A 27,462-nucleotide genomic window follows, 5' to 3' on the forward strand; every position below is an offset into this window, starting at 1 on the left:
AAAAAAAAAAATGAGGCCCATTGAAATAGCCTGTCATGCCAGCCCTGGTCAACCACCTCCTCATTCACAGAACCAAAACTCCAAAAAGCTTCTCTGCATATGCGAATGTGTGTGTGTGTGTGTGTGTGTCTATGTGTGCGTGCATCAATGCATGTATCAGTGCTCCCATACACATCAAAAAGCTGGATAATTCAATCATGCAAACCACAATCCTCTCAGTGGAGACGCCACATTCAGGGCACTCCTCCTCTTCGTCCTCCTCATCTTCGTCCACAAGAAAGGATGTCAAGGCTTCTTCCGCATGCACTTAACATTATACCGCTCCCTTCTCCACTGCCATTACCAGCAAAACAACAAAACAACCACCGACTCTGTCAACTCAGCTCTTAATCACACTAGATATAAAACAGACATGCAAGGGTGGGAGGGAGCTGCTTTAGAAAACAAAAAAACAACATTAGGTCCTATCAGACTGGATTCTGAAACCTTAAATCAGACTGGGGACGCACACAAACATGGATTGGCACCATTATAACTGTTACCAGGAATAAGCTGTCGATCCTCAATCAGAAGGACAATAAATCATGAACATTTGGGCAGCTTGAGTTTGAATTTGTCTCCACATATTATGTCATTAAAGCAGGAATGATGTAATTGTAGAATTTGGATATTGATTTGAGTTATTATTACACAGGCATTCAGAGATTAAAGCACAAATGATGTCAGATTCACTGCCCTCTGCTGGAGGACAGATGTCAAAAGGTTAAACACAAATTAATAAAATGAAACACTGATACAGGAGAGCAATGCATACTCTCATAACAACATCTGGCTCTCGAGATTCACTCATACAGGCATAGACAGATGCATACAGATGCACAAATGAACATACAGGACACAAACAACTTCTGGTGACAGCTGTGACTTCTGCTGCCCCCCGCCCTCTGCTGTGAGTCTTCACTCTGCACCCAGGCCACAGGGTGAGTATCAGGTGAGGTTTTAAATAGCTGGGCCTCTACAAGATGACCTCAGGGTCCCAGGGGTCTACCCCCGTGGCCCCTGGCCTCTACACTTATGTCCCTCAAGAAAGCACTCCGAGACCTGGGGCCTCTCTTTAGTCTGTGGCCTTGAAACTACAACCCATAGTCCTATGTCCCAGTCCAGGTCATAAATCTGGGGACTATAAACTCATTTCAACTTGAATCACTCACACATAGCTCTCTGTAACTGCAATGAAAACAAAAGACTACCATTGAACGCTATAGGCCCCATCCTCTCTTCAGTCTATGTTAAAGCTACAGGTTAACCACAACTCAGCCCAGATTACAGTACAGCTCCAGCTCCTCTGCTTAACCCCCAGTTTCAACTTCAACCCTTAGCCCATACTTGAGCTTCATAAGCCCCATTTCCCCCCCCCAAAAAATCTCCTGCTTGTACCCGCTCTCTCACCCATCAACATAGCCACATCTCCAGCCTCTCGCTCAGCACCGAAACAGAGCGAAAAAGAGTGAGAGGCCGTCCTACAGGAAGGCCTGTGTTTACGCGATACTGTTTTAATTAGAGGCAGGCAGCGCTGCTATTTTCTTTACAATTTGGCCTATGTTTGCCTTAACCCAGAATGCCAAGGGATGGCTCCATTTTCCATTTGTGGCCAGGAGGAACTCCAAAAAGGGGTCTTATTCCTCTCTTCTATGTCTCTACTCCCCTAAACGTGGCTTACGTATAATCAGCGCAAGATCATCTGGAATCATCTGCAATTTGAAACTGAAGATGTATGTGAAGTCGAACGCAGGCATGTGTTCCGACGTCGGAGAAGAAGGCAGCGAGTCACGTTTGTGCACGGGGAGCACGAGATAGGAGGGCAAAATACTACAACTTCCTGTTTGAGCTAATAATTTCCTGTGAGCATCACAGTAGACATAAACACAGCATTTATCCACGGTGTGGATACAATCTGCCCTAAATACTAGTTAGGACAAAAATATTGATATCATTCCCTGAATGCTTTGCAAAACACAAACCCACATACATCCTCTGTGGTTTGACACAATCGCCTCTTTGAGTAGGCATGCTGTCTCACTCCCAATTGGTCTCTGTCACTTTGTCTAATAAACAGAACTTCCTGTGTCGGAGTGTTTATAAACAGTGCTGAGTGAGCACTGTGTGAGAGGAGACAATCCCTGCGAAAGCTTTGGCACGTGACAGCGTGTAGAATAAACACCCAAGCCACCAGCCCCCCCGGTGCACAGCCACCAGTAATGGTGGTCTGCTTGCAGACCTCAGAAAGCAGGTGATGACAGACACAACAAGAGATCACAAATGTAAAAAAAAAAAAAAAAAAAAAAAAGCAGCTCCGGTTGAATTGAGAGATTTAATATGAGCTGGGTGTGTTAGGAGCGTGTGTGCGTCCACAGGCCACACAGCTTCCAGGCAGGGTCGTCCACGGGTCGCCTGCGGAGGGCAGATCCAAATGAAACATAAACAGCCGCTCTGTCCTCTCCTCCTCTCTCCTCTTTTTTCTTTTCGGACGATGGGCCAGTCCCCCTGCACGGCCCAGCACAGCACAGCGTTCCACGGTCCAGGCAGAACTAATCTATCCCTCAGCTGTGCAGTCTAATCTAAACAAACAGATCTCTCCCTATCAACATCTGGAACCCCTCATGTAACGGGACCTAGGAAATCACCGCAGCCCAGTCTCTTTGTCAGCGTTGGTGTGTGTGTATAACCAGGTCTCTGTGTAGTACTATGAGCCAGTGTGAGACCATACTGTCTACTAGAAGTCACTTGACTGTATGTCAGGGTCAACTTAAAACCATGCCAAAACTCTCTAGTGTAACCATGCCCCAGACAAAAACAAAGGCAGCACAACAATATTTTGCAATTACGTGCCGCTAAAATTTGATGCAACTCCAGTAGTAGCAGTACAATACAGCTGGTGGATATTTCATCTTTAAGTCCACAAAACTTCTAAGAATTCTGACAAAAACTAATGACAGACATGAACTGATGATAACAAGCAGCAAAAACATTAAATTTGTAATAAAAGGAAACTCAAAGGAAAGCAACACATCCTCATAGTTGAGAAGCTGCAGCAAGGACCTATTTTTGCAAACGTCCTAAAAAGAAAAAGTACCAAAACATCCATAGGAACTGAAACAACTGCAACAGCAAGATATACTTCGCCACCGTTTTTCTCCATGCTTTAAAAAATAGGTTTACAAAAAATATGATTTTTTTTAAATCAGTAAAGTAAAACATTTCTAGAAAAGCTTCCACAACAATAGTGGGACATGTAAGAGTAAAATATGAGAAATGTCAAAAGTGATGAGAAATAGGAAAAATTGAGAAACCATCTCAACAGAACATTTAGTTTCATATGTAGCCCTTCACTGCAGTTCACATGACTGTGGTCAGACATATGAAAAGGGTGTGAAAACAGTGTGTTCCTCTGACTCCAATCAGGAGTCCTGTACTAAAGGGGCTCCCCTCTGCTTAAACTGCTGCCAACTGCGCCTGCGCCACAGATTAGACCAGAAAGCTGTCTGTCAGACCCCCGCAGCAGCATGCAAGGAGAGAGCCAACCCAGGGAGGAGGTGTGGGTGTTTGATCTGTACATGAATTAGTCTGCTTTAGTGTTTGATCTCATGAACTATACATTTTTTTTATTTGACAGAGGGTAGTTAAAAAGTGTGGAGAAGACAGAAAAGACGGCCACACAAATGTGGAAACAACTGTGCCAAAACGCTGTTTTGTTTCTTTTTCATCACTAAAAAATACTACTCAGTTTCTCAGCAACAAAATCTGCTCTTCCATTCATAACTGCTACAGCCAACTCTAGCCCCAAGTGCAGGAATGCGGATCAAAGGAAAGGGAAAAAAAAAAAAAAAAGCACAGCCCCTTCCCCTTACCCCCCAAAGCACCACCCATACGCACAGTTCCTCTTTTCCGTAAAAAAATAATAATAATAATAAAAATTCAGTCTTCATAAGTTGTTTCTGACAAAAATAACAAGTGAGTGGCCTAGCCACTCCACAAACACAAGTTCCTGTCCTCACTCCACTTTTTCCCTGCAGCCGGAGACAAATCTTTTTGGAAAGTTGAGAGCTGTCCAAAATGGGACCACACACAGTCTCTGAGCATTCAACTGCTGGGGGCAGGCAGACACACACTCACACACACACACACTCACTCACACACTCTCACAAAATGGCGGCTTTGACAAAAATTTCCTCTACCCCAAAAGCTGCTTATGAACTTAATTACAACCTTACTTCTGAGTGCAGTTACAGTCACCTCTTGCACATCTTGTGCGTACATCTAACAGGGATTAAGAAGTTGCATGTATGTTAGAAATTTAATTATTTACGAGTTTCTCTTGACCTCTTGCCAGGGACTAAACAATAAACAATCTCCCTGGCTTGTTAAGTAGCACCCACCAACCCAATTTAAACCATACCATGCCCATCCATAAATGCTATATATAAAACTGTAATAGTCCCAGCACCTTACATCCAAACACATACGCTAGAAAACAGATAAACTGTACAACCTGTACAAACAGCCAACAATAAATCAGTGTATCTTACCTTCCACCCAGAGCTTCTCCACGTCCGTCTCCAAATTAGCTGCCCTTAAGCCCACAGCGAAAGCTCCGAAAATCATGAGGCCCACAACCAAAAACTTTCCGCAGTTCTTTTGTATGTAACAGCCCAGCCTAAATAAAAGTCTCTGGAACTTCGCTCTCAGCCATAGAGGTGCTTTCCTCCCAGTCGCCTTCCCCTATGATGAGACAAGAGTCCAACTGTTACTGTCAGTTGCAACACAAAAAAAACTTAAAACACTTACCTGGACAGGTAAACCTGTTTGGGGGTTTAAAGAGAAAAGGTTAAATGGTATACAGGCAAAGAAATGGCTTCCACAGGTGGTCCCAAATGGCTTCATGTCGACCTCATCTGAGACGACTAGCTGTTATGATTCACTACAAGACAGCAAATATTTCTATAATGAACGCTCGGAGGGAAACAGGAGCTGTGATCAAAATAATAAAAACACATTCACTGTCTCACTCTGCTAACCTGTGATGATTGAAATACACACATCTGTTGAGGACTTGAGGACTCCCCAGAGTGAGAGCCACAGGCCCTGTCATATCAGTAACATGTATAAACTGTAACCTTAGCAGGATACATGCAGGAGGAGGATTTCTTCAACCCCTACAGGGCACCCACACACAGCCTGATCCACGTCTGTCATTTCACCACCGGAGGAGTGAGTTATGAAAATGTTAATACAGACAGGCTGACATTTAATGTCACGGGTGTTGTGTTGAAATGCTTTAAGATAGGTTTGCAGCCAGACCTCCGGAGTGGATGGAGGTAAATAAAAGCTGTCAAGACCCAATTATACAGTAGGTGGCCTTTTGATAATAATCCTCATGCAGATATATCATTATGCAAAAATATAACCTACAAAATCCTGCAAACACTCCTGTAAAACAGCACGACATAGTCCTATGAATAGGTGACAAAGAGTCCACATGCATTTATTCTGAGGATCTGTCAATGAAGCAGCCTACACACACCAAACTCTGAAATTAAATACCCTGAAAAGGTGCATGTGGTAAAAAGCCACAAATACCACCACACACACAAACACACACACACAGACACGCACACACAACTCCACTCCAGCAGCCCGTGTGTTCCGGCCTGCATGGGGAGTGGAGGAGCCATCACGGGGGCACTCACAATATTTGTGAACGGAAGAGGGCAGCCACATGGATTCTCTCTTTTCTCTCTCTCTCTCTCTCCTCTTTACGCAAGTGGCTCCAGTTTAGATACTGTCATACAAAACCTTTAAACTTCACCACCGCAAACCCTTTTACGCAGCTGGTGCGCAGAGAAACGTCAAGTAGGATGTTATGAAATAGTGAATGGTAGTGTTGACTGGGTGAGTGAGAGCTGCATGTTTTGCCTTGTCTGAGACCGTTATAGGTCGGGGGATGTTGTGTTAAGGAACAATCGGGGGTGGTTTTGCAAAATGCAACTTGTTACGCATCCTAAAAAACAAACAAAAGAAGCCGGTTGCATCAGAGGAGTGTAAATGTTGCATAAAAATAAAAACACTTCACTACAACCTTGTCTTACCCCCGTGTCCCCCCTGCCCAGCCCGTCCCGTTACCTAGCAGCGACTGGACATAGTTTGGCCACTCTTTTCGGCGAATACATTGAAAGCAAGACCTAAAAGCTTCCCCCGGTTAAGATGAGAAATAAGCACCTCGGATATTTGCTCCAAAGCGAAGCCCGCATCGCAGTAACTCGGCCGCTGCAAATACTCCAAATCCAGCGGTGTGTTGCGGGTATAGTCCCCCCTGTTCCTCCGCGTTATCCTCGGCCGATCGGGGTCTCTGTTTTCCTGCTCGGACGGCGCATTAGCAGCCGAGGCCATGTTGCGGGGACTGCGAGATGGTTACCGTTTCCCACTTTATAGTATTTCCCCGAAAGCGTGTAGCGATATCCCAAGGCAACAAAGTTTCACTCTCGGAGATCTCACACCCGTGAAGTAGGACTTCATACTCCTGTAGGAGACGGCGAGTCAAAGTCTGCGCCTTCCATCCCAACATTTCGTGATCCGGAGGTCTCCACCGCTTTCACCGCATTCACCGTGTCTCTTAAAAAAAAGTAGGTTTCTCTCAAAAAGCGTGGTGCACAAAGTGATTCCCATACACAAGTCGTCGGGTAAGAAACCTCGATGGTCGTAGCATTCTGGTGAGATCTATGTGGTCTTCCCCTGGGCCGCGCGTCACGGCCAACTCTGAGATTCAATAGAAGAGGAGAAAAAGACCTCTCTCCATTTGGAGGCAGAGAAGGAGGAGGGGTGAAAAAAAAAAAAAAAAGACTCGAGATCCCGCCTCTGGGGCTGTCAGATCGCAGGACTTTCTTGCATCTGATTGGTTCCAGAAGGGCAAAAATTACTCAGCAAACACGACTATTATTAGCTGCTTAGCAACAGCTCACTAAAGTAGAGAGACCACCCAGGCAGAGAGACCTCATGTGTGCATCTCCAACTTCAGGGGAGGCTCGCTGAGAGCCAAACGCGCTCGGTGCGTTTTGGTGTTTAGGGGTTTCCACATAGCGCCCTGTCGTTAGAAAGAAGCGACTTTCCCCCAAGAGGACCTGAAAGTCTGAGCCAAGGTACATGGTCTGTGCGTCGGAAGGGGGTCGAGAAATGTCAGAACTGCAGCTTTGATTTTTTTTTTCTCCTGCCACCACCATGATGGTGGTAGTTGAGCCTCAAATTACAGCGGTTCAAGGGGAGGTCCTATAGTGTTGTGTTGTCAGGCTCAGTGTAGAATGTATGTAGGCTACAAAATATAACTACTTCTGTGATATATCATTCAGTCATTAAGGAGTTTGTGCTAACAAGGATACATCCAAGACTTTGATATTTTTTTTTTATTTTAGGGTTCCAATAAATAAAGTTATGAAGACACTAATCACATCTCAATCAGTAGACAAAATTTAATTATTTTATTTGATTATTTTACATAAATTATGTAAAATAATCAACTTTTAACAAATTATCCACAAATAAATGTAGGTAAAATGTTGATGACATGGTGATGTAATGGCACCATTACGCTTGGAAATGTATCACATTTCTTGATTTTATTATCCATTAAATTTATAGAGCCTACTATTATTACATTGCAACATAACAATAGCACGTTTATGTACATCTAATTCAAAATAAATGCCTCATATTTCTCGTGAGTGAGCTGCAGAGACAAATGTCCAATATATAGCTTTTGCGCGTCTGAAGTTCAGCAGCATTTCATCAGTGTTTTTTATTTATTTATTTATTTATTTGATCATGAATCGTCTATGTCGGGCTGTTATATTGTCTGACTGTCTCCTTATATCAAGTAGTTGGATGCAGTGCTCGCATAGCCAGACAGTGAGCATCTTATTGCAGACTTTAAACACACTTTTTTTTAACAGTAGACTTAGTTTACTTTGCCATGTGTGTGCAACAAAAATAAGCGCATAGTCAATGATTTTGTCAGGTTAAAGAGACATGTTTAAACTTATTCATATGTTCAAAATAACATTTGCTCCCCTAGAAAATGACAAATTGTAGAAACCTATAAATCCAACTTTTTTTTTTGCCATCATTTCTCCTAATAAGCCTTCCTGGATGTGGGGAATAAAAACATGCAGAACAAAACAAAGTAACTTCAGTGGTAGTTAGCCCATGCTGCCACTTGATGGACCAGAGATTCAGTCCATCAGCAGCCCAAACACTTCACACCTGAGCCATCCGCGTACAGCAGCGGCTCGTCTTGTCTACCAGGCGCGCACTTACCATCTTCAGTCCAGGTGGGGGAGAGCTCTTTAGAACAAATCCGTGATATCCACCCCCCCGCAGTGGAGTCCGAAACTGTCAGTTATGATGAAGATAAAAAGAAGTGCTTCATTATTGTGAGCAGAGAAAAAAAGGACGCAACGTAATCTGTCTTGGTTGCAGGCATCCTGCTCTGCGTCGGAAAAAATGTTCACTCACAATTACATGGTCGTTCCTTTTTTTTTTTTTTTTTTTTTTTTGGCCCACGTGGGTGGTCCCGTTCGCTCCATAGGGCGTTTTTTGACTGTCACGTGATTAGCCCTAAATTTTAAACAGAACCAACCCATCCACATGAGCAACATCATAATCAGCCAATGGCGCACACATACACACACAGAGTGGAGGAGAGAGTGCACACTTGCATACTGTACATGCACAGGTGCGCACAGATGTGTACAAATGAGTGTATGCATATTTTTTAGAGATATGCACGGTTTAAATAGCATGTTTAATACACATGGCTCAGGTATGTGCACACAAATATAGCTACACTACAGATACCATGCACGCAGAGGCCCACACAGATTAAAGATTCAGTGACAGATTGCAGTTGACATGAAAATAGAGACATATTTTTCTCAAATCATCACCCCAATTCTTTTTTTTCTGTATAGCCAACGACTTAAATGACAAGTTTTAACTGTATCCCTCTGTCTGGCTTGACGCCACCCAGTTTACAAGATGTTTTTTTTTTCTTTCAGAAATATTCAGATGATGTCTGGTAGATGCTAACATCTTTGAACAAAGTTATCTACTCAGTCGTATCAACATTTTGATTTTTCTCTAGAATTCGTAGGAGGCCTGGGTGCGTACACAGACTGCAACAATAATATCATTTCAATCACATCAGATATCCCTGGTGTGATGTCTGAGTGGGAAAAAAGCATCTAAGGGGTAACAAAGTTAGGCTGCGATGCCCCCTAAAGCCCCTGAATAGAACCAGGCCCGTCTCAGTGGAACATGGGAGTCATAACTGTTGCACCATATCTGTGCTAGACATGTTCAGGTTGTTGTCATGACAGTAACGCTGTAGGACTCCATCAAAGTGCCGTAGGTCATCGTGGAAAACGGTCCCCCCCTTTGAATACTGTAGTGTAGAGACCAATAAAGATATGCCAGTAAAAAATGCTCAGGGAGATTATATTGCAAGCATCTGTGTGAACTAATGAAATACGTATGCACAGAAGATGCCAAAACACCCTTGACCAAACATGAGCATATTTCCTTTTTTTTCATTTACCATCAAGTGCTAATATGGATCAGATGGACTAATTGTTCACTTTAGGAATTATACCAAGTGGGGACAAATGTATTCCAAATCAGCTTCTTTTAATTTAGTTATTGCATGCAGGCAAGAGTTTGGATTTCAGATTTATGTGAGCAAAGGGGAGGATAAATCCATTCAGACATGAAAGTTATTGTCCTCTAAATAAAAGCAACAATATGTAAAGATTCAGCAATACGATTTCTGATTTGATTTGATTGATTTAATGACCTATAATGACCTTATGACCTTTCTTACAAGCATCCCCTTCAGGAAAAAAACACTTATACACCACTAGTTGTGAATCTCTAAAAATAGCAAACACTTCAGTATCAACACCATTAACATTAACAACATTAGTCCCCCTGTAAATCTTAGTGGTTTAATTTCTCAAGTTGTTGCGTTGATATACAGGTGACATCACTGTAACAGGTGTAAAAAAAGCTTTTAACCACACCCAGTTTTAGAAACAGAAACCTTCAGCTAGAGAGGACATTAAAACAATGTTTTTTAACCTAGTGTTAAAGGTCCAATGTGCTATATTTACATTATATGGCAGAAATGAAACATAATATGCATAACAATACAAATTTGTATATTTTGTTACCTTAGATTGACCACTTTACGTCCAAAAGGGCTGTCAGAGCCTGCCATGTTTCTACACTAGCCCAGAATGGATAAACGCCTAATGCAAGGATCCAATGCAAGGGTGAGGTGAAGGTGTTGCAAGCGGTAACTAAACCGCTAGATACCACAAAATCTTACACACTTTTGCAGGATATTAATGTGTTTATACACTTCTGCTTTGAACTGTAATCCACCTGCAAATCATAAATAAGCACATGCACTAAACAAGGTTTTTCTTCTTTTTTACCCATGGCTGCTAGCCAGACACCAGACTTGAGAGGTGTTAAGAGTCCTGCCAGGGGTCAAAGCAGTTGATTTGTTTATGGAGTTGTTGCCAGATCGATGCCCAGTTCCTCTGGCTCCTAAAAAATAGTTTATCTCATTTCCTCATTAAAAAATCCATGTGGATCAGGAAGAAGACAGACATTAATCAGCAGGAACCTAAGACCCACAAAACAACAACTAAGGAGGAGGAGAACAACAATACAACAACATTTTTAACCTATAGAGTAACTTAAAGGAGTAGTGTGTAGGATTTGAAACATTGCGGTTTAACAGGATGGACTCTTTGTAGATAAGAAACACAGTGGACCAAGTCTCCTTCTAGGCAGGTTTATTGTTGTGGAGACATAAATATTCTAGTCTGTTTCTTAGCCATTAACCAGTTGACAACTTTAATTTCTCATTTTTATAATGCATACCAACAAATACATTTGTCAAAGACTCTATGTTTCCACAGCAAACAGCAAGAGTATCAAACCATGCATAGTTAACAACATTAAGCACTGTTTTCTAAAACCAGTAGTCTTCTTAGTTGAGCAATAAAGAATGGAAATGATGGGGCGGCTGTGTTTGCCAGGAATCATAAGGCTGGATGGAGGGGCAGTGCAGGGTGATCAGGCAGCCACTCACATTTAAAGTCACTCTAAGTGAAGGGCATCGAAAATAAGACAAAAAGGGGGGAAAAGACTGCAGAAAGTGAGAGTGAGAGAATGCAAACAAAGCACACCTCTTTATTGAAAACAAATGTACTCAAGATCCCAATTAAGTAAGAATGTCCTCTCTCTCTCTCTCTCCCTCGTTCAGTCTGACTTTCTCTCCGTCATTCCAAAGCCCAAAAAAGAAAAGAAAAAGAAAAACAATATAGATGCCTTGGAGTGAGAGGTGCTTAAAAGATCATGTGATGTCTTTCATTCACTGATAGACGCAGACTGCCTATAGCACATGTGGCTTTAGTTGCAAAGTACTGACGCATTCATTGCCCTACCTTGTCTTTCCATTTTTGTGACTGCACTGTGTGTTTGTGTAGGTGCACTTGTTAAGATGACTGTATGTAGTTACAGCAGCTGAGATCATGTGTGTAAATGTGTCACAGGATTTGAACATTAAAGGATTTGATCATAACTTGGTCATACTGACCCTGTTAAAGCAACATTGTGTAATCCCTCTACAATAAAATAACAGATTTTAAGTGATTTTGATGCTACACTGGCGTGTAATCGGGTGAATGCACCATTACCACTCTATTCTACCGCCGTTCTTGCAATATGTAACTTGTACAGTTACAATCACCTGTGAGACGTATGTACTGTTTATGGCACAAAGTCACACTCCACCAAATATTACCATATTTTGTAGAGAGAATATATTTTTTGGTTTTCCCCTTTGATGTCCCACCAGCTACTTAGCATCAACACTCACTGATTTACAAAGTTTCTTGATAGGCAATAAAGTAAACTGCTGCAAACTATAGCTGCTGTTAGCTATCACTAGCTCACTATGTTAGTCAGGCTGCCCGGACTGTGAGCTCAGAGTACCATGGGAGTGTTAGCATTTGTACCACAGGCGTTTTGGACCACTGGAAGGTGGAGGTTTTCAGGCCCAAGTCGCAGGGCAATGCTGATGGTGAGTGGAGCCGGTGTCATGCCAGAACTGGAGCTGGAAGCTGATGGACAAGAGTAAATCTGCTACTAAGTTTAAGTCGTTGGCATGAGGTCTGTGAAATAAAAGGTTCAAAGACAGCAAGAAGCAAGAAATGAAATCATCAGACAATCATAGAGGTTTAGAAGTCTATTTGAAAGAGACATCAAAGGTCACAAACTCAAAGGTAAAATTATGACTCAAACTGTCTTTTGTAAACATCCATAAATAACAATGTTCTGGTTCAACTCTGACTTACAGTGCCTAATGAGTCTTAATGTTTACCTTATTTATTAAGATTTTAAGAAATGTGTAAGACATACATTACTCTGGACTTGCTGCACTGCTTTTTACACTTTCATTTTGTTGTCTCAGTACGTTTGTATTTTTTGTGCAGTGACAATAAAGTTGAATCTAATTGTACCTCCTCAATTTCTCTTTAGTTTAGCACACTACATCAAATTAGCGCTTCTTTGAATTAGTCTCTCCTGAATGAAAGGTACTTGTGCTCACACATCGTTTTTTGTGCAATTGGGAATTATTACAGACATTTTTGTTTTCACTTCATGATGAAACGGTTTAAAAAATCTGCCTAAACTGTTGGCTATTTTACAACTTCTCTGACTAACTGACCGTTTGTGTTTCTTGCTCTGATGGACGATGGATGGTTCTAGTAATGTGGCCGTGTTCCCAGATGTCAGCAATTACTTTGGTGAGTACAATGTTCGAAGTAAGAGAGATGATTTAACAAAACTGTGAAAATAAGAGTATAAAAGTAGAAATTATCTTTTGAGGTGTGTGTTTCTATCTGTGAAACTGCACATTTAATTCACTAGAAAAATCTCCCTCCAGAGTATTCCCCTTTGGAAGCCCCATACAGGTACCATTTCCAATATTTCTGCCAAGTCATAAAACTATCCCTTTCTCCTCCATCTTGACCCAGCTGCTGGCTCCCCCCTGGTCCATCATGGCTGCCTGTGCAGCAGTAAGGGCTGAGTGCATGGCGAGAGCCTGCTGGGATGTTTATGTTCCAGCTCAAGGTTGTCTTCAATCATACACAGAGCTGTTTGACAGCTTGCAGCACCGCCTGGCCTCTGTTTACCTCTCCCAATTTCCGACTGGCTTTGTATGCACAATCAGAGCAGCTCAGAGAGGATCCAAGAGGCTAATTCCAGCATTCTCCATCGAGCAGGAACACAGAGAAGTGGACCAAAGGCAGCATAACGTTGCTTATGAAAATGCTTATGTTTGACTAGCTTAATCAGAATAGGTAAACTCTCTATTGAAAGAAAGCAGCCCTAGTTCATTTAAAATCCATGTTTGAAATAACTCAAATTGATTTTGTGTTTCCTATGGTCCTTAAAGGTCCAGTGTGTAAGGTTTAGGGGCTCTGTTAACAGAATATGGCAGAAATAGAATATAATACGCATAACCATGTTTTCATTAATGCATTACAGATTATGTATTTGTTACTAAAACAGACAAACTACCCACCTGCATTTTTCACACATTTCACAGCCCCTTTAATAGGCCAGTGTGTAGGATTCAATGGCAACTAGTGGTGTAGTTACTCAACCCAGCATGAGAGAGAAATGAAATGCACGAAAAACACACTATCTAGAGCCTGTGTTTAGTTTGTCCATTCTGGGCTACTGTAGAAATATGGCAATGCAACATGTTGCATGTGACATGTGACATCTGTAGCTATATAAAAGGCTAATTCTAAGGTATCAAAACATAACAATTCTTATTCAGATGGTTGTACTCTAATAGGAACACAGACACAGTGTATTCTGTAAATAGACACAGCCTCCAAAAACTTACACGCTGGACCTTTAAGTCAGTGTGTGTGTGTTTTGTACTATATATTGTAACAAAGCTATCCACACTTCATGGTCATGTTTCACACAAAGTGTAAACGAGAAGAAAAGGATGTGATTGCAAATAAAGCTCTTAATTTTAAGATAGATGAATATTAGTTTTGATTTGAGGGCATTTAAGCACACTTAAGTCCTTTTAGTCTCATTTGGACTCTGTGTCCACCCCTGCTCTGCTGAAATCTGGGATAGACAATGTCAGTGCCGGCTGATATTTAGACAAGGCAGTGGTCTGTTCTGCAGAACTGGCCTGAGAAGCTGTAATTTTTGGAAGTGAGTTCAGCCCCCAATGTTAACAGGAAATGTGTGCTGCTCTGAATGTATACACATGGCCTCAACAAATAAGCAGAATAATACAATATCAATGCTGTGGCTCCACGGCGAGATGGGTGAAAAGAAAGGAGACTCCAAAATAGGCAGAGAAAGCAGTCAAACAGATGGAGTTGGCTTCTCAGCAAATTCATCTTTATAAATTGTGTAAAGAAAGAAAGGAAATTTTGACTCACAGACGCACACACAAACAAATATATTTGGTTTAAATTCTAACATCTGCACACATTCACCTTGGTAGAAGCTTTGCTTACTTCCATTTAAACTAAGGTGGGTCTCCGTGGGAGGCCGACTGGAAAAAGTGACACATTTAAAGGTAAAAACCCCATAAGTTGTCCAGACCTCCTGTTTAGTTCAGTCTTAACAACAGCGGGAACTGTTACCTTCCTCAGTGGAATTCAAGCTTGTAAACATGCAGCATCAGCCTTCATTAAGAGAAATCATTTGAACAGCACAGAGCATGGATGCATATGTTTGCATTCACAAATGCATCTGCAAAATATCTCCTATGTAATATTAATGTTTCAAATGAAATTCATCATTTATTCTAACTGTCTTAAGTTATAGACTGTGGAGTGTCAGTGACCGTTTCTTTTCACGGATGTTTACAGTTTTGGAGTAAGAGTTGCATTAAACGAAACAGTATTAAGCAGTGTTTGGAAAACCAAAGCTATTCTGGGTCGTGCTTAATAGCATAATAAACCTGCAATTACAGGATTTTGTGTTGGTTTAATAGTTTGTCTAAAGAACACGAGGTGTACTTTGAAATCGAAATTCCACCCATGTGTGATACTGTGATATACTCAAAATGGGGAAAATGTAATTAAATGGTTATGAAATTAGATAAAATATCTAATGAGTAAAAAACTAATTATATTTACTTTACTTTACTTTATTTGTGTTTTAAAAAGAGCTTATAAACCAACCACAAAGATCGAAGAAAGAGTGATAAATAAAACAGTTTTTTACTTAAAGACAAGGCAACACACAGTGGAATAAATTAGACAGTGTGATTAAGAACTCCTCTGACATAAACACTCTCTCATTACAGAAATTGGGATGTTCTTAAAACTCTTAATTATGATGGTATTTGCATCAGTTGGAATTTGGGCATCCTGACAGAATGATATAATTTTTGCTGTGCAGCCACAGTGGATTCTGGATTGTTTTTGACCATGAGGACACATCAGCCTTGAAATGTTGGATCACTTCTTATAAATTGTTGCTCCCTGGCTAAAATATGTAAATACAACAGGGGGACGTTAATTTTCACAGTCACAGTTCTTATCCAAGTCAGGTTGGATAAGATTTTCACAAGTGTTGTGCAAATTCATAATCCCCTAATTACGTATATGGAATGGAAATAACAAAAGGGGAATGAATAAGTAAAAGACAGACAGAGAAAGAGGGTGGGGTGGGGTGGGGGGACAGGTTTCATTCACTTCATTATTACTTCTTGAGTTGTGGTGCAGATCTGTATGTGTTGACAGCACCTGCAGCCAAACCACAGAGTCTGCATCAACTCTTTTCTGGCTCATCAATGCGCCGTCACAGTCATCATCTGCTTGTTTTCCCCATGGTACCATGAGGTCATAACTTAATTGGCCAATTAGCCCAAACACATTTGGGTCTGGGGCATCTCCAGAGATAGAAAGAGCAGGATGAGGAAGGGAATTTATGGTTGCTTTGCAGGACATCTGTGAATAGAGGATTATACCTACCTTATCCCTGTCATCTCATCACACCTGGATTTGTGTGTGACGTGCGTAATTGTGTGCATTTCTGATTCATGTCTGTGGGTGTCTCGTCTGTTTTGGTTAAACGTCTGGTGGGCTTACTGTGAGGTCTGACTTGAGCAGGGGAAAATAGTTGTCATAATTACCCACGCCTGTATCTTTCGGCTAGAATCCCTGTTTCCTAATTACCGCCTGCTAGCAATCTTCTTGCATAATTTATGCATATTGGTCAAGATGTGGGCACTCTCTCCTCTAACTCTCTTGCAGTTCAGCCAAAATTGTTAGTGGTGAATATTTAACCATAATCTCTACTGAAAACTTTACACAGCTATGCATGAGGCCACAGGATGATGTCTAACAGTGTTTCTCAGTTTATCGGCAAGAGAAACAGTTTCCAAGCCAGGTGTCGATGAATGTGTAAATAGGTGATAGTAATAAAATGATATTAAAGGAGGACTGAAGCGGTGACATCAAGAAAGTCAGTATATGGAGAGACTGACTTAACATTTCCAAAAGGAATGGTTGAATGTAAACACAGCTGGATGTGATAGAAGATCATTTATTGGCTACATTTTAATTATTGCTTTGACTTTCCATAGACTGCCAAGGACTGTTGTGTATACACAAAATGTGCCATTGACAGCTTATATGAATCCAGCCTCACTTCTTCGCAGAGAAGGTGCTAGCTCAGAAGTCTTGGCAGTGCTCAGAAATGCATCTGCTCTATTCAAAAGCAGCATTGTTTGGGATTTTTGTGGTGCTCCGTGGGTGTTTGTTGTAACCATTTGAGAGGAGACTGGATTGAAGGTGGGGAGGTTAGAGCTCAAAGAATTAAGACGTTTATTGAAATAAAAAGTGATTGAGCAAAAGAGTTTCAGCTGATAAAACAGCCATTCTAGTGTTTGCAGGTTTGGGTCTGCGGACATCAGATAAACACACATTCATCACAACCATACTGGTTTGTAGCAAAGAAATGTCAAACAGTGTTAAACAAAGTCAACATGTTCTTGCATACAGATAGACCTTTCAATAAAAACTACCTTGCTTTGGGAAGAATGGCATAATAAAAACTGTTCTTGGTTTTATCAGTAGTGAGGTACATGCTGACAGAGAGCACAGATCCAGGACATTTCAAATACAAAGTTTAGAAATGTTAGTTTCGTCATCCAAATGTTGTATCATTCATCTCTGTCCTCACATCATAACATTTTAATGAGAAACTCAACACAACGTGGAGCCGCCCTGAGCCTGACATACAATTTGCAGATGTATGTGTAAACAACAAAAAACAGCAATAATTTATAAGACATTTGGTAAAATTCAACCAAGACAAATGCTTTCCCTCAGGCGTCTCAACATAAAATTCACTTGTCAACGATGAGCTGAACTTGTCTGCAATCATGAAGTCATTTGGAAAAAGAAATCTGCTGATGTGCTCCCTCGCAAAGCAGGAGAAACAAGGGAATGTTGGTTGTTAACAGGGTCTGGATTAAACTGTAAACTGAACAGAAATATGTGGATGCATACTAGGCTCCTGTGTGCCATGCAGGCACACAATGTATCTATGCATGCCAGTGTGGCAATGTAACTGTATTGATTTCTGGAAAAATCACAATAATACTATTTAAGTTTTAAATTTTGATTTACCTTATTAATCATGCTTAAATAAATTAACATGTATTTACTATGTACTGTGTCACAGCCATCCGAAAACCCAGAGTTTAAGAAGAGCACATCACTCATGAACCTGATCACCTGAAAAAACAACTTTACCACAAGGTTTTCTGCGCATCCATGGTGGCTATAAGCTAATATTCAAGGTTCATTCTTGACCTTGGAAACAGCTTGCATAATCTTTACATGAGTTAGTTGCAATTTCATCTCTCAGAACTGTACTCAAACTGGATGAAACCTTATAATAGTCAATATATAATTTACCAGCAATTTAACATATCTTATTTTATAATGTGGACAGGTAGTGAGAAGATTCCTTGCTGGGAACTCTAAAAACTCTCTATCGCTGTATTAAAAAAATAATAATCTGGTTCACTTGCAAATATTTATGAGGTTTTATTGTTGAATTAAAGGGTGAAAATCAAAGATTTAGGACAGGTCTTGAATAAGAACCCTTTAAATCGCCACATTTTTATTGGAGATAAATTGGTGAAATAATATGGCTGATATAATTTGCAAGTTGCACACAATGGTTAGTATTGAAACTGTTACACAAAGTAAATTCCTAGGAAAGTCATGTTCTCCCCCTGAATTGTCAGGTGGATCAGAGCATAATGCATGATGAATAATGCAATTTCCAAAACCCAACAAGGCTTCACTAGCAGTTACACAAAGACATACAACTGTGCACAGCCACACACGTGCGTCCTACAGAGAGGACAGGGGGGGCCACATCCGCTCTGAAGTCTTCCAGTAACTATCGTGACATCTCGATGAAGCAAGTGGCCTCACTCCATCACTGTTTTGAGTGGTCATTCCAAAAGAGGTCATGCATGACTTTAAAGGAAACCCAGAAAACCTTATCACGTACTTAAACCCATATGCACCTCGAGTCACACACAACACCGACAGATGATCAAAAGTGTACTTATGTCTCCACCTGCCCAAGTGGATATATACACATACACAGAGACACTTAAAAACAAACATATTTGCACACACACACGCACACACACACAAACAGTTACACATGCCTGACATACCAGAGAATCGCTCACACAACTACATGAGTGCCTCAAACTGTCCACCACTGACAATTGATCAGAGACTGCCCTCACACACATTTCAAACACACACACTCTGACTCCCCCATGACTCTCCTGACCTTTGACCTTAGGTGAAGGGGGTTGTTATCTGATGGTGTGGGTTCATTCTCAGTGTGTGAAGTCATTTCCTGCCAGAGTGACTGTGAGGGGCGAAGGGGGCTATAGACACCGACCTCAAATGGGGGCGCAGTGGGGGGCCTGTTGATGTGGGACATAACATAAACAGGTAAGAAATATGTATAATATGTATTTTTCTCAGTGTGACCTTCAGGTTATCACTGTATTTCACTTAAAATACTAAAACATATGAACAAAAACGTAATCCTACATAGAAAATATTTCAGCATTAATTGATATTTTACTTCTTAGGGGAGACCACTGAGAGGACTATTTTATGTATAGTCTCAGAAAGTTTAGCTTGATTTTGTCATCTCCATACTTTTAACTGTCACTCTGCTGTAAGATGAGCAGCCTCACACAAGCATCACCACTGCTGCACTGATGCCATAAACTGCGGCCTGGAGCGACATTTTCTAACAAACAGATCCTTTTTTATGACAGAACCAAAATGCTCTTTGTTTGTAGTTTATGTCAGAATAAGAGTCTGTGTATATAGATCCGAGGGAGAGGGAAAAAAATGAGGAGTCTGTTCTAAGCTGCATTTGTAAACAAGACAAACATAATCAGGATCTCAAGAGCCACATCTGGCTCTGGTCGAGCTGAGCCTGGACTCTGATTGAGGGGCCCGGCAGGCTCCATTGTTTCCTCAGAGTTGCTTTGTAGCATGTCACATGAGAAAAACAAAGTGGATGATATGTAAAACATTGTCATTGTGTGTAAACAAATACTTAAATACAAAAAGCATAATCACCTGTCAAAATATCACATTTAACATTATTACCATGTTCATATTACAGTTTATATGTAATTGTGCCTGTGGCTGTTGGCAAACAGCTAAGAGGTTCATGCTTCCTGCTGTAGTTTAACCTGTAGATCATTAATGTTATGTCAAAACAGTTGTGTCTATTTTGAAAACAACAGAGGAGAGTAGATGATCTCTGTACATTTTTGTGACATTGCATCATATTTGCCATATCTCTTGGTTCAATTAGCAGAAAATAGTCAATGTGATGGATGTTGATGTTACACAAAAGGGGGAGAGGATAAGGAAAGAAAAAGAGAAGCTGAAGGTGAATATCTTTTAATGCATATACAGATGATTATCATAGTACATATAACATTTACAATATTGTAACATTTGCTCACAACAGTGTCATAATGTATATAATACAGTGAGACAATAAATAAATAAATAAATGTCCAAAACTTTTTCATGTATTTGCAGGGTTTACATCCTTTGTCAAGACAAGGACTGACTTCTTCACCTTTAAAAGTATTGGCAGCATACAAAGATCCCTTGCTCAGCAGTTGCAATTATTAAAGACAAATGTCCTTTGTGACTACTTCAAAACTAATGCCACCAGGAATTAATTATAGATTGCCCTAGAGCCATAAATGATACATTCAAAAACTTAACAACTTTGGTAATGTTTAGGTCACTTAAGGTGTGATATATTTCAACATCTACTTCATGGATTGGCTGAAAATTACGTACAATTTTGTACAGATGTACACGCTGTCAAGATGATGTATCCTGATGACTTTTTTTATTTCTTCATTGAAATATTTTCATAACTTATTAGAGAGATTGCTGTGAAATCTAGTTGACATATTCATGATTCCTAGAGGATGAATTGGGGTAACTTTGATCCGCTGTGGGTCGTCTGCTCAGTCCCTTTGATCAGCAGGATTGGAGAAGAGTTGCCATCACCACTCACCACTGAGGTGCCCTTGAGCAAGGTCCTTAAGCCCAACTGCTCCAGTGGAGTTGCTCAGTGGCCAGCAGATCAGACTGCGGTTGTACTGTACAGCTTCCATCTGTGAATGGGTAACTGTGTGAATGTGACCAGGGCTCTCTTTGAAAAAGAGAGCATTGCTCTCAGTGAAACTCCTCTGAATAAATGAAGGTGAAAAAAGTGCAGCCTCAGATTTTAGTTTTTATACATGTGAATTGTATATTTGAATGTTTTTATGTTTATCAAAGTTATAGAGACTAATAAAGTATTTTCCTTTAATTTAATATAAGTAAGAGTAAGAGAAGTGGGAGATGATGGTGAAAGTACACAGAGTTGCGTGTGTCTGTTGAGAAAAATGCACACTCTATAGTGACATGTTTATTACCCACAGTAAGACAGTAGTAACTTTTGGGCTTTTATTGTCTTATTTATTATCTATTATTTTCAGAAGTATGGTTTTGAACAAAAACCCGCTGCAACGCCTTTTAAAGAGAAATGAAACAGAACAGAACTTCTGTTTAAACGTCTCACAATAAAAACCCACCGAATGTCAGATAGGGTTTCTGGCTTGTATTTAGCAGACAGCGTGAAGTCACAGTGTATATACAGAGCACAGTTATTGCTCTCCAGAGTTGTGTGTAAAAACTATTGTGCCGCAGGGAGAGAGCCCCAAACATGCCCCAGGGGAACCCTCCTTTTCTTCTTTTTATAGGAAAGGCCTTAATTCATGGAGACAAACTGAGCCATCATTATATTTAACAGACTATCATAAACATTCCTGCATGCTGGATGTAAATGGTAAATGTGTCTGGTCAGATGAAGGGGTGGGTAAACACAGGGACGTGACCTTGCAACACACATACATACCCATACATACACAGATCTCCCATGCAGACACACCTGTATGAATCATAGGCATAGGTGGGAATGCACCTTGGGCTACAACCAAGCCTTGTAAAACAGCACTCTATCCTTCTCTATGTTATGATAATTTGTTCAAAACACAGCCATAGTGGCGTTTAGCACAATATGAATCTGATATTCTGTTTTCTCCTTCACTATCTGATGTATTGTTTTATTTTATGGCAACTCCAAGGTAGGTCATGTCCAAGTGGGCTTAAGAACGAATCCAAGACCATCCAAAATCAAGAATAAAAAAAACAGCTTGCACAAGGAATCAATATTTTAACGTTAACTCTGCTATGACCTCAAGAATCACTCAGACTATTGAGCATGTTCAGGCAGGATCAGTAACACTGTGGTAGTTTTCTTTAATCCTAAAATAGTGCGCAAATAACTGTAAATTACATTACCTAAATTACACTGCATCCCACACATACGATATACATTTCACAGTTAGATTAAATCTAAACATACCTTGGAAGGTTTAAATATAATGGTACATCACACACTGTTATGTTTTCTAAGACACGTTGGCCTCAGTGGTTCTTGACATATTTCCACAAGACATTCCTCCATTTTGACAATCCATAAAACCCACATGCTACATCAGCTTAGTGGTCAGCAATTTACAGTAAAAAGTCTGCTCCTTCTATAATGCAATGCCACCTCTAACTAAGACCTGATGATTTAATGTAGAGTCGAATCAAAATCTCTCACACTATTTCAACATAATCAGTGATCAGTTTGCTTGTGTTTGAAAGCTAGTTGAGTGAAAAACAGCATCCATGCAGATACGCCACTGGCCTGCACGTCTCAATGGGTTACTGCACTAAAGATGAGGCCCCCGAAGGAAGACCTGTGTGTCTCTGTGTTTTATCGTCAGTTCTGTAAGCTTGTTGGAATGGAAAGGAAGACTGAAGGTCTGGTTCTGAACTGAAAAATAAATAGAGCATGTATGGTACAGAAAGTAGGGCTTGTCTGAAGGTCATAGGAAATGCAGACTATTGGTGCAAGTATGTCTGTCCATGCATGTCTGTGCATACTTATGTTTATATACATGCAGCCATACTTGGATTTACCTTTGGTGTATGTATGTGTGTCTGTATCTTTCCAGATATGTGTGTCACCAAGGCAAAATGACTAATGAAGCTGATTATTTCTAGCTGTCTGACAGGACATGCTACTTTCACGGAGGGCCATGTGGGGCTGCGTCTGATGACCTCAACACATGCTGTAATTCTGAGAAAAAGTCTTGCATGCATACATCAACGTTTGGCTGCTGATGCCCTCATCCTAACGGATTCCGCATGCACGGCAGGTTCATTTATTTCAATCCACCCTCTGTTGAAAGAGGTTTACATGTGCCATATGGCAAACTTGTATATGGTAAATGGTTGTCTATTTCAAATGTTGTAAGTGCATTGCTCTGGTCATGAAGTTGACCCATGAGAAACACCCTAATTTATTAACTAAGCTAACAACACAAGAAATCCCTAAACCAGATGCCAAATAACAAATTGCCCAGCTCTGACGGTTTCCATCCTAAATATTACAAATCATTTTGGCACATATTATTTCCATCATTTTACACACTGACATCAGAAAAAAGAAATCCCAAATCACTTCACCATGGCTACTGAACCCAAATAGACCCAGCATAACCATCACCCTTTGTTACGAATGAAGATGATTGTAAGTAAAGCTAGATTCCAACAACAACAATTTAATAAACAAATACAAACGACAACATCACATCATTGGATACATAAGAAAAAGTTCACACTTGTTTGAGGGACCAGGCATTGATGCCCATTATATAAGTCTGTCTTTCTTTACATCTTTCTGCACTCAAAAGCATACCTTCATCTTTAGAAACAATTCTTAATATGAAATGTATAAAATGGGACTGGACAACCAACAAAACACACATTTAACCTTTTTTTCCAGTTACTGCCAAGAAAAGTAATTCTTTTCAAGTGAAAATCTATAAATGTATTTAATTCAAATGAATTCAAACTGATTGGAGTAATGACATTGTACATTTGTGCAAACACAGCCGTGTATATTTTCCAAAGATGGTTCAAGAGCAGACTTCATCTTTTTTTTTTTTTTTTCAAAACGCTCAGTTGTGCAATGGTTGATATATAATTCCTAAATCTATCCCTGATGTGGTTTGTGTATGTGTTTGCATGTGTTGGGGAGGGGTGTGTGTGTGTTTCAATGTGGGTGTGTATTGTGTATATGCTGACATCTGTTCCTCTCTAGGTCAAAGGTGGAAAAAACCTCTGGTTCAACCCTAACAGATGACTGATGGGGTCCAATCAGAGTCTTTATTTGAGGAGGGGTATATGGGTCTCTGTATTTGGGGCACACAGCAGTGGACTCATATAACCTTGTCTGTTGAGCACCAGACCTTCTCATTCCAAGTATTTGCAGTCGTAGAGACTCAGACGCAGCCCACATTTCACTGGAGGGGCACAAAATGTCTCTGGAAATGGTTTGAGGGTTTGAGGCCTCACTGAGTGTTGATTTTAATTGAGCACAAGTATGTGCGTGTTTGATGTATGTGGGTGCGTGCACTCTGTTTGGGTTTGTGAGCGTAGAGTGTATGCATTTGTACAAATGTGCTCATGCTGCTATATTTGCAAATCATTGGGTTTTGTCTTATATTTTGACTATATACAGTGCAGTGATTTGTGACTCATATATACCACACATTAAAAACTAACACATGCAGACACGGTGTTTTTGTGCATAAGCATTTGTGTTTGCCATTTTTTATGAGCGTGCTTACGGATGATAAATACAGCAGCATGTTCATCTGTGTGTGCTTGTGTGAACGTTTATTGTGGGATTAAAAGAGAGACATAATCTGCACAGATGATCTTACTTAAATATGTAATAATAACTTAATAAACGTTGCATCTGCACCCTCTGAATTTAAGGTACATGAAGCCCAAGACATATTAAATAATATATGATATGTGAATTGGTGACAGGAAAACTGCATTGAAGTGAGTGGAGTTATAACTGTTTTATATTATCATAGTATGGAACAAATTAGTAAGTATTTTGAAAACAAGCCTTTGCCAAGCACACACACCAACATACACACAGGTGCGCAATTCTTTTGTTCATGTGACACTGTGTGTCAGAGAAAAAAGGCTTCATTCTTGCTGGGTGATGGCCTGGTGAAAAGCAAACTGTTGGGAGGGCTGGTTGATATATTCGCAAATAACACAGTAATCCCCCCACGGTGGGCCAAACATGCCAGTGTTTGCTTGCTTATATCACATAAAAGAGGAGCTCACTCATTCGCTCTCATACACAAGCAAAGGCAAACATTCCCTTTATTGTGCAGACTTCTCTCTTTCTCCGTACTTTATTTTCCCCCTTCCTCTCTGAGCCCAGGAAGGGTGCACTCATACACTCACCCCGGAACAAGCCTGGAGGTCTTCAGACCACACACAGAGCAGTGCAAGGCTCTCTCCTGCCTTCCCTCTCTCATTCTCACTGTTTTATATGGTCACTCGTTCTCTATCATTCCCTCTTCTTCTTCATAGTTCTCTCTCTCTCTCTCTCTCTCTCTCTCTCTCTCTCTCTCTCTTTCCACATCTCACCTCCTCTCAGCCCAGCCTGACCGAGGCAGAGTAAAGGTTACGTGCCCACAGTTGCATGTCTCGATCTCCACTCGGTGTGTTCTGACTCTCTGTTTGTTTGAATGTGCTGATGTGAACTGTAGAGAGGATGGTCACTTAGTATGATATTTATGCCTGTGAGACCACCCAGCCAGCCAGGCCAAGACATTGAGAGTTTAGGCTTTATTTTTCAACACCTCCACTATTCCCAGGGCCTCAGAGCTCAATGAGATTAATCCTTCTCTGTCACCAGTATGTGGGATTATGACGCAGTTTGGATAGTAGTCAGTTGTGTAACATCCAGGTAAAAGACAGGATGTGCAAAAAGAGTGTGTCTTTTCAATTAATTAAGCACAGAGGAAGAAAAAAAAGTGTGAGTCACACGAGATAAGATTTGATAAAGCGATTCCCTCTAGTGGCTAAGGATGAAAAGTCACGGTAACAACAAGAAACACAACAAGATGCTGTAGAATATCAATAGTATCTGGTAGTGTTTCCCAACCAACTATACAGGATTCCCTAATTTCAGCAGTATCTGTGATGTTCTGCAATCCACAGTCAATTCTCACACAAGCACAGCCGCAAACCACTTGAAGAAAGTGAACCACTTTCACAATGGGTGGGAATACATAAGTTAACAGTTATCACATATCAAAGTGGTTAGATATTGTCTTTTTATATGAGTGGAAAGAGCTCATTTAGGCTTCTTTGAGGATGTATAAAGACATAAATGGCCTTGACCCAGCTGGTTTGACATGGTAGCTGATACTGTGGATAAGGAGGCCTGAGAGTCGTGTTGGGTGGCACCATGTGTGAGCTGGGGATTTATAGTGTCTCCAGACCACACACAGACAGACAGAGAGAGGGAGGGATGTATGAAAGGATGGAGGATGTGGAAAAGTGAAATGCAAAAAGAGGAGAGGAAGAGGGAGATAGATGGAAGGAGAGAGATGATGGCAAGTTCTCGGAAACTACTGATATTAAGTTACCGGGCATTGCGACTGTAGGTCAGCATTAAAACCGATGATTACTTGTGTGTAAATGTGTGGATGTTCATAACCAATGGCCCCATGTCAGCTAAATTATATAAATTTTCTCTAGAAAAGCTTCAATTTTCTGAACTAAATTAGCTGCCAGACTGGCACTTAAAAAAAAAGGTTTGACCAAATCAGAACATGTAATTAGTTTGAGATATTTCGAACACAACCCAGCTATACTCCAACTTTGTTGTAGAATTAATGTTCATTTGTGGTTCCCCCACTGCCTCAGCTATGGTCTTTCCTTTTAGGGAATCCAAAATCCTCAAATTACTTCTCAGATGATTTGGTGTCAGGATTATCTGTTCAACACAGCTTGCTAGTTTTCTCCATGTTGCGGTATATGCATTGGTCAGATGGACAGTGTATTTTAGAAACAACATCTACTGGACTACAAGGCACAGCCATATTGTGCTTATACAGTACACCTAAACTGTAAGTTCAAACTGATTATTACAGATCAGTTATTCAAAGTAGAACCCCTACTAGCTCTTTGCTGATGACTTGCTTGCAGGTTGCTAACATGTTCACCTCATCTCAACATGTTTCTCTAAAATATATGTACTACTCAAATTATGCATAACTATATGTGAGTTACATGAGTTTAAATAGTCTACCTGAGTGATTTAGAGACTACAAATCAAAACATGATAGCTAGAAAGGCCAAGACCACTGATGATAAGACCCAACCAGCATCATCGGACGTGGCCTCAATACTATGGAAGGAGTAGTACAGAAGAAAGTATCCAGAAGGAAAAAAAGCTTATATAAGAAGTAAAGTTGAATAAACTATTGACTATATTCCCACATCCTACTCTTTAGCGGCCATATTTCTCGGTGCATGGTTGTATTTTACAGAATTCTACTTTGACAGGTTATACTATACACTGCAGTACCACTGACAGATTTAAATATATGACATCCTACAGTATCAAAGAAACGACATTAAGGAAAATGGAAAAATGGACAAATATGCCAATAAATACAGATTTGTATATTCTCTGCATTAGATCCTTTGTGCCTTGTGGGGCCTTTCTCTGTGATTCACTGTAAAGTTTTCCAGCTCTGACTTGTGTATTAGGGGAATGCAG

General features: G+C 40.5%; 1 protein-coding gene across 1 annotated transcript in view; it reads right to left on the bottom strand.

Annotated features, from left to right (window-relative positions):
• Positions 1–6,861, bottom strand: part of ptch1 (patched 1) — a 48,382-nt gene extending 41,521 nt beyond the window's left edge. Inside the window, exons 1-2 of the mRNA XM_027277898.1 lie at positions 6,277–6,861; positions 4,587–4,779 (exon numbers count right to left, since the gene is read on the bottom strand). Of these exons, the coding sequence (XP_027133699.1) occupies positions 4,587–4,779; positions 6,277–6,447 (364 nt within the window). The 5' untranslated portion in view covers positions 6,448–6,861. The remainder of the gene's footprint in view (positions 1–4,586; positions 4,780–6,276) is intronic.
• Positions 6,862–27,462: the final 20,601 nt, after the last annotated feature.

The sequence above is a fragment of the Larimichthys crocea genome, chromosome III, assembly GCF_000972845.2.
Source record: "Larimichthys crocea isolate SSNF chromosome III, L_crocea_2.0, whole genome shotgun sequence".
Taxonomy (NCBI): domain Eukaryota; kingdom Metazoa; phylum Chordata; class Actinopteri; family Sciaenidae; genus Larimichthys; species Larimichthys crocea.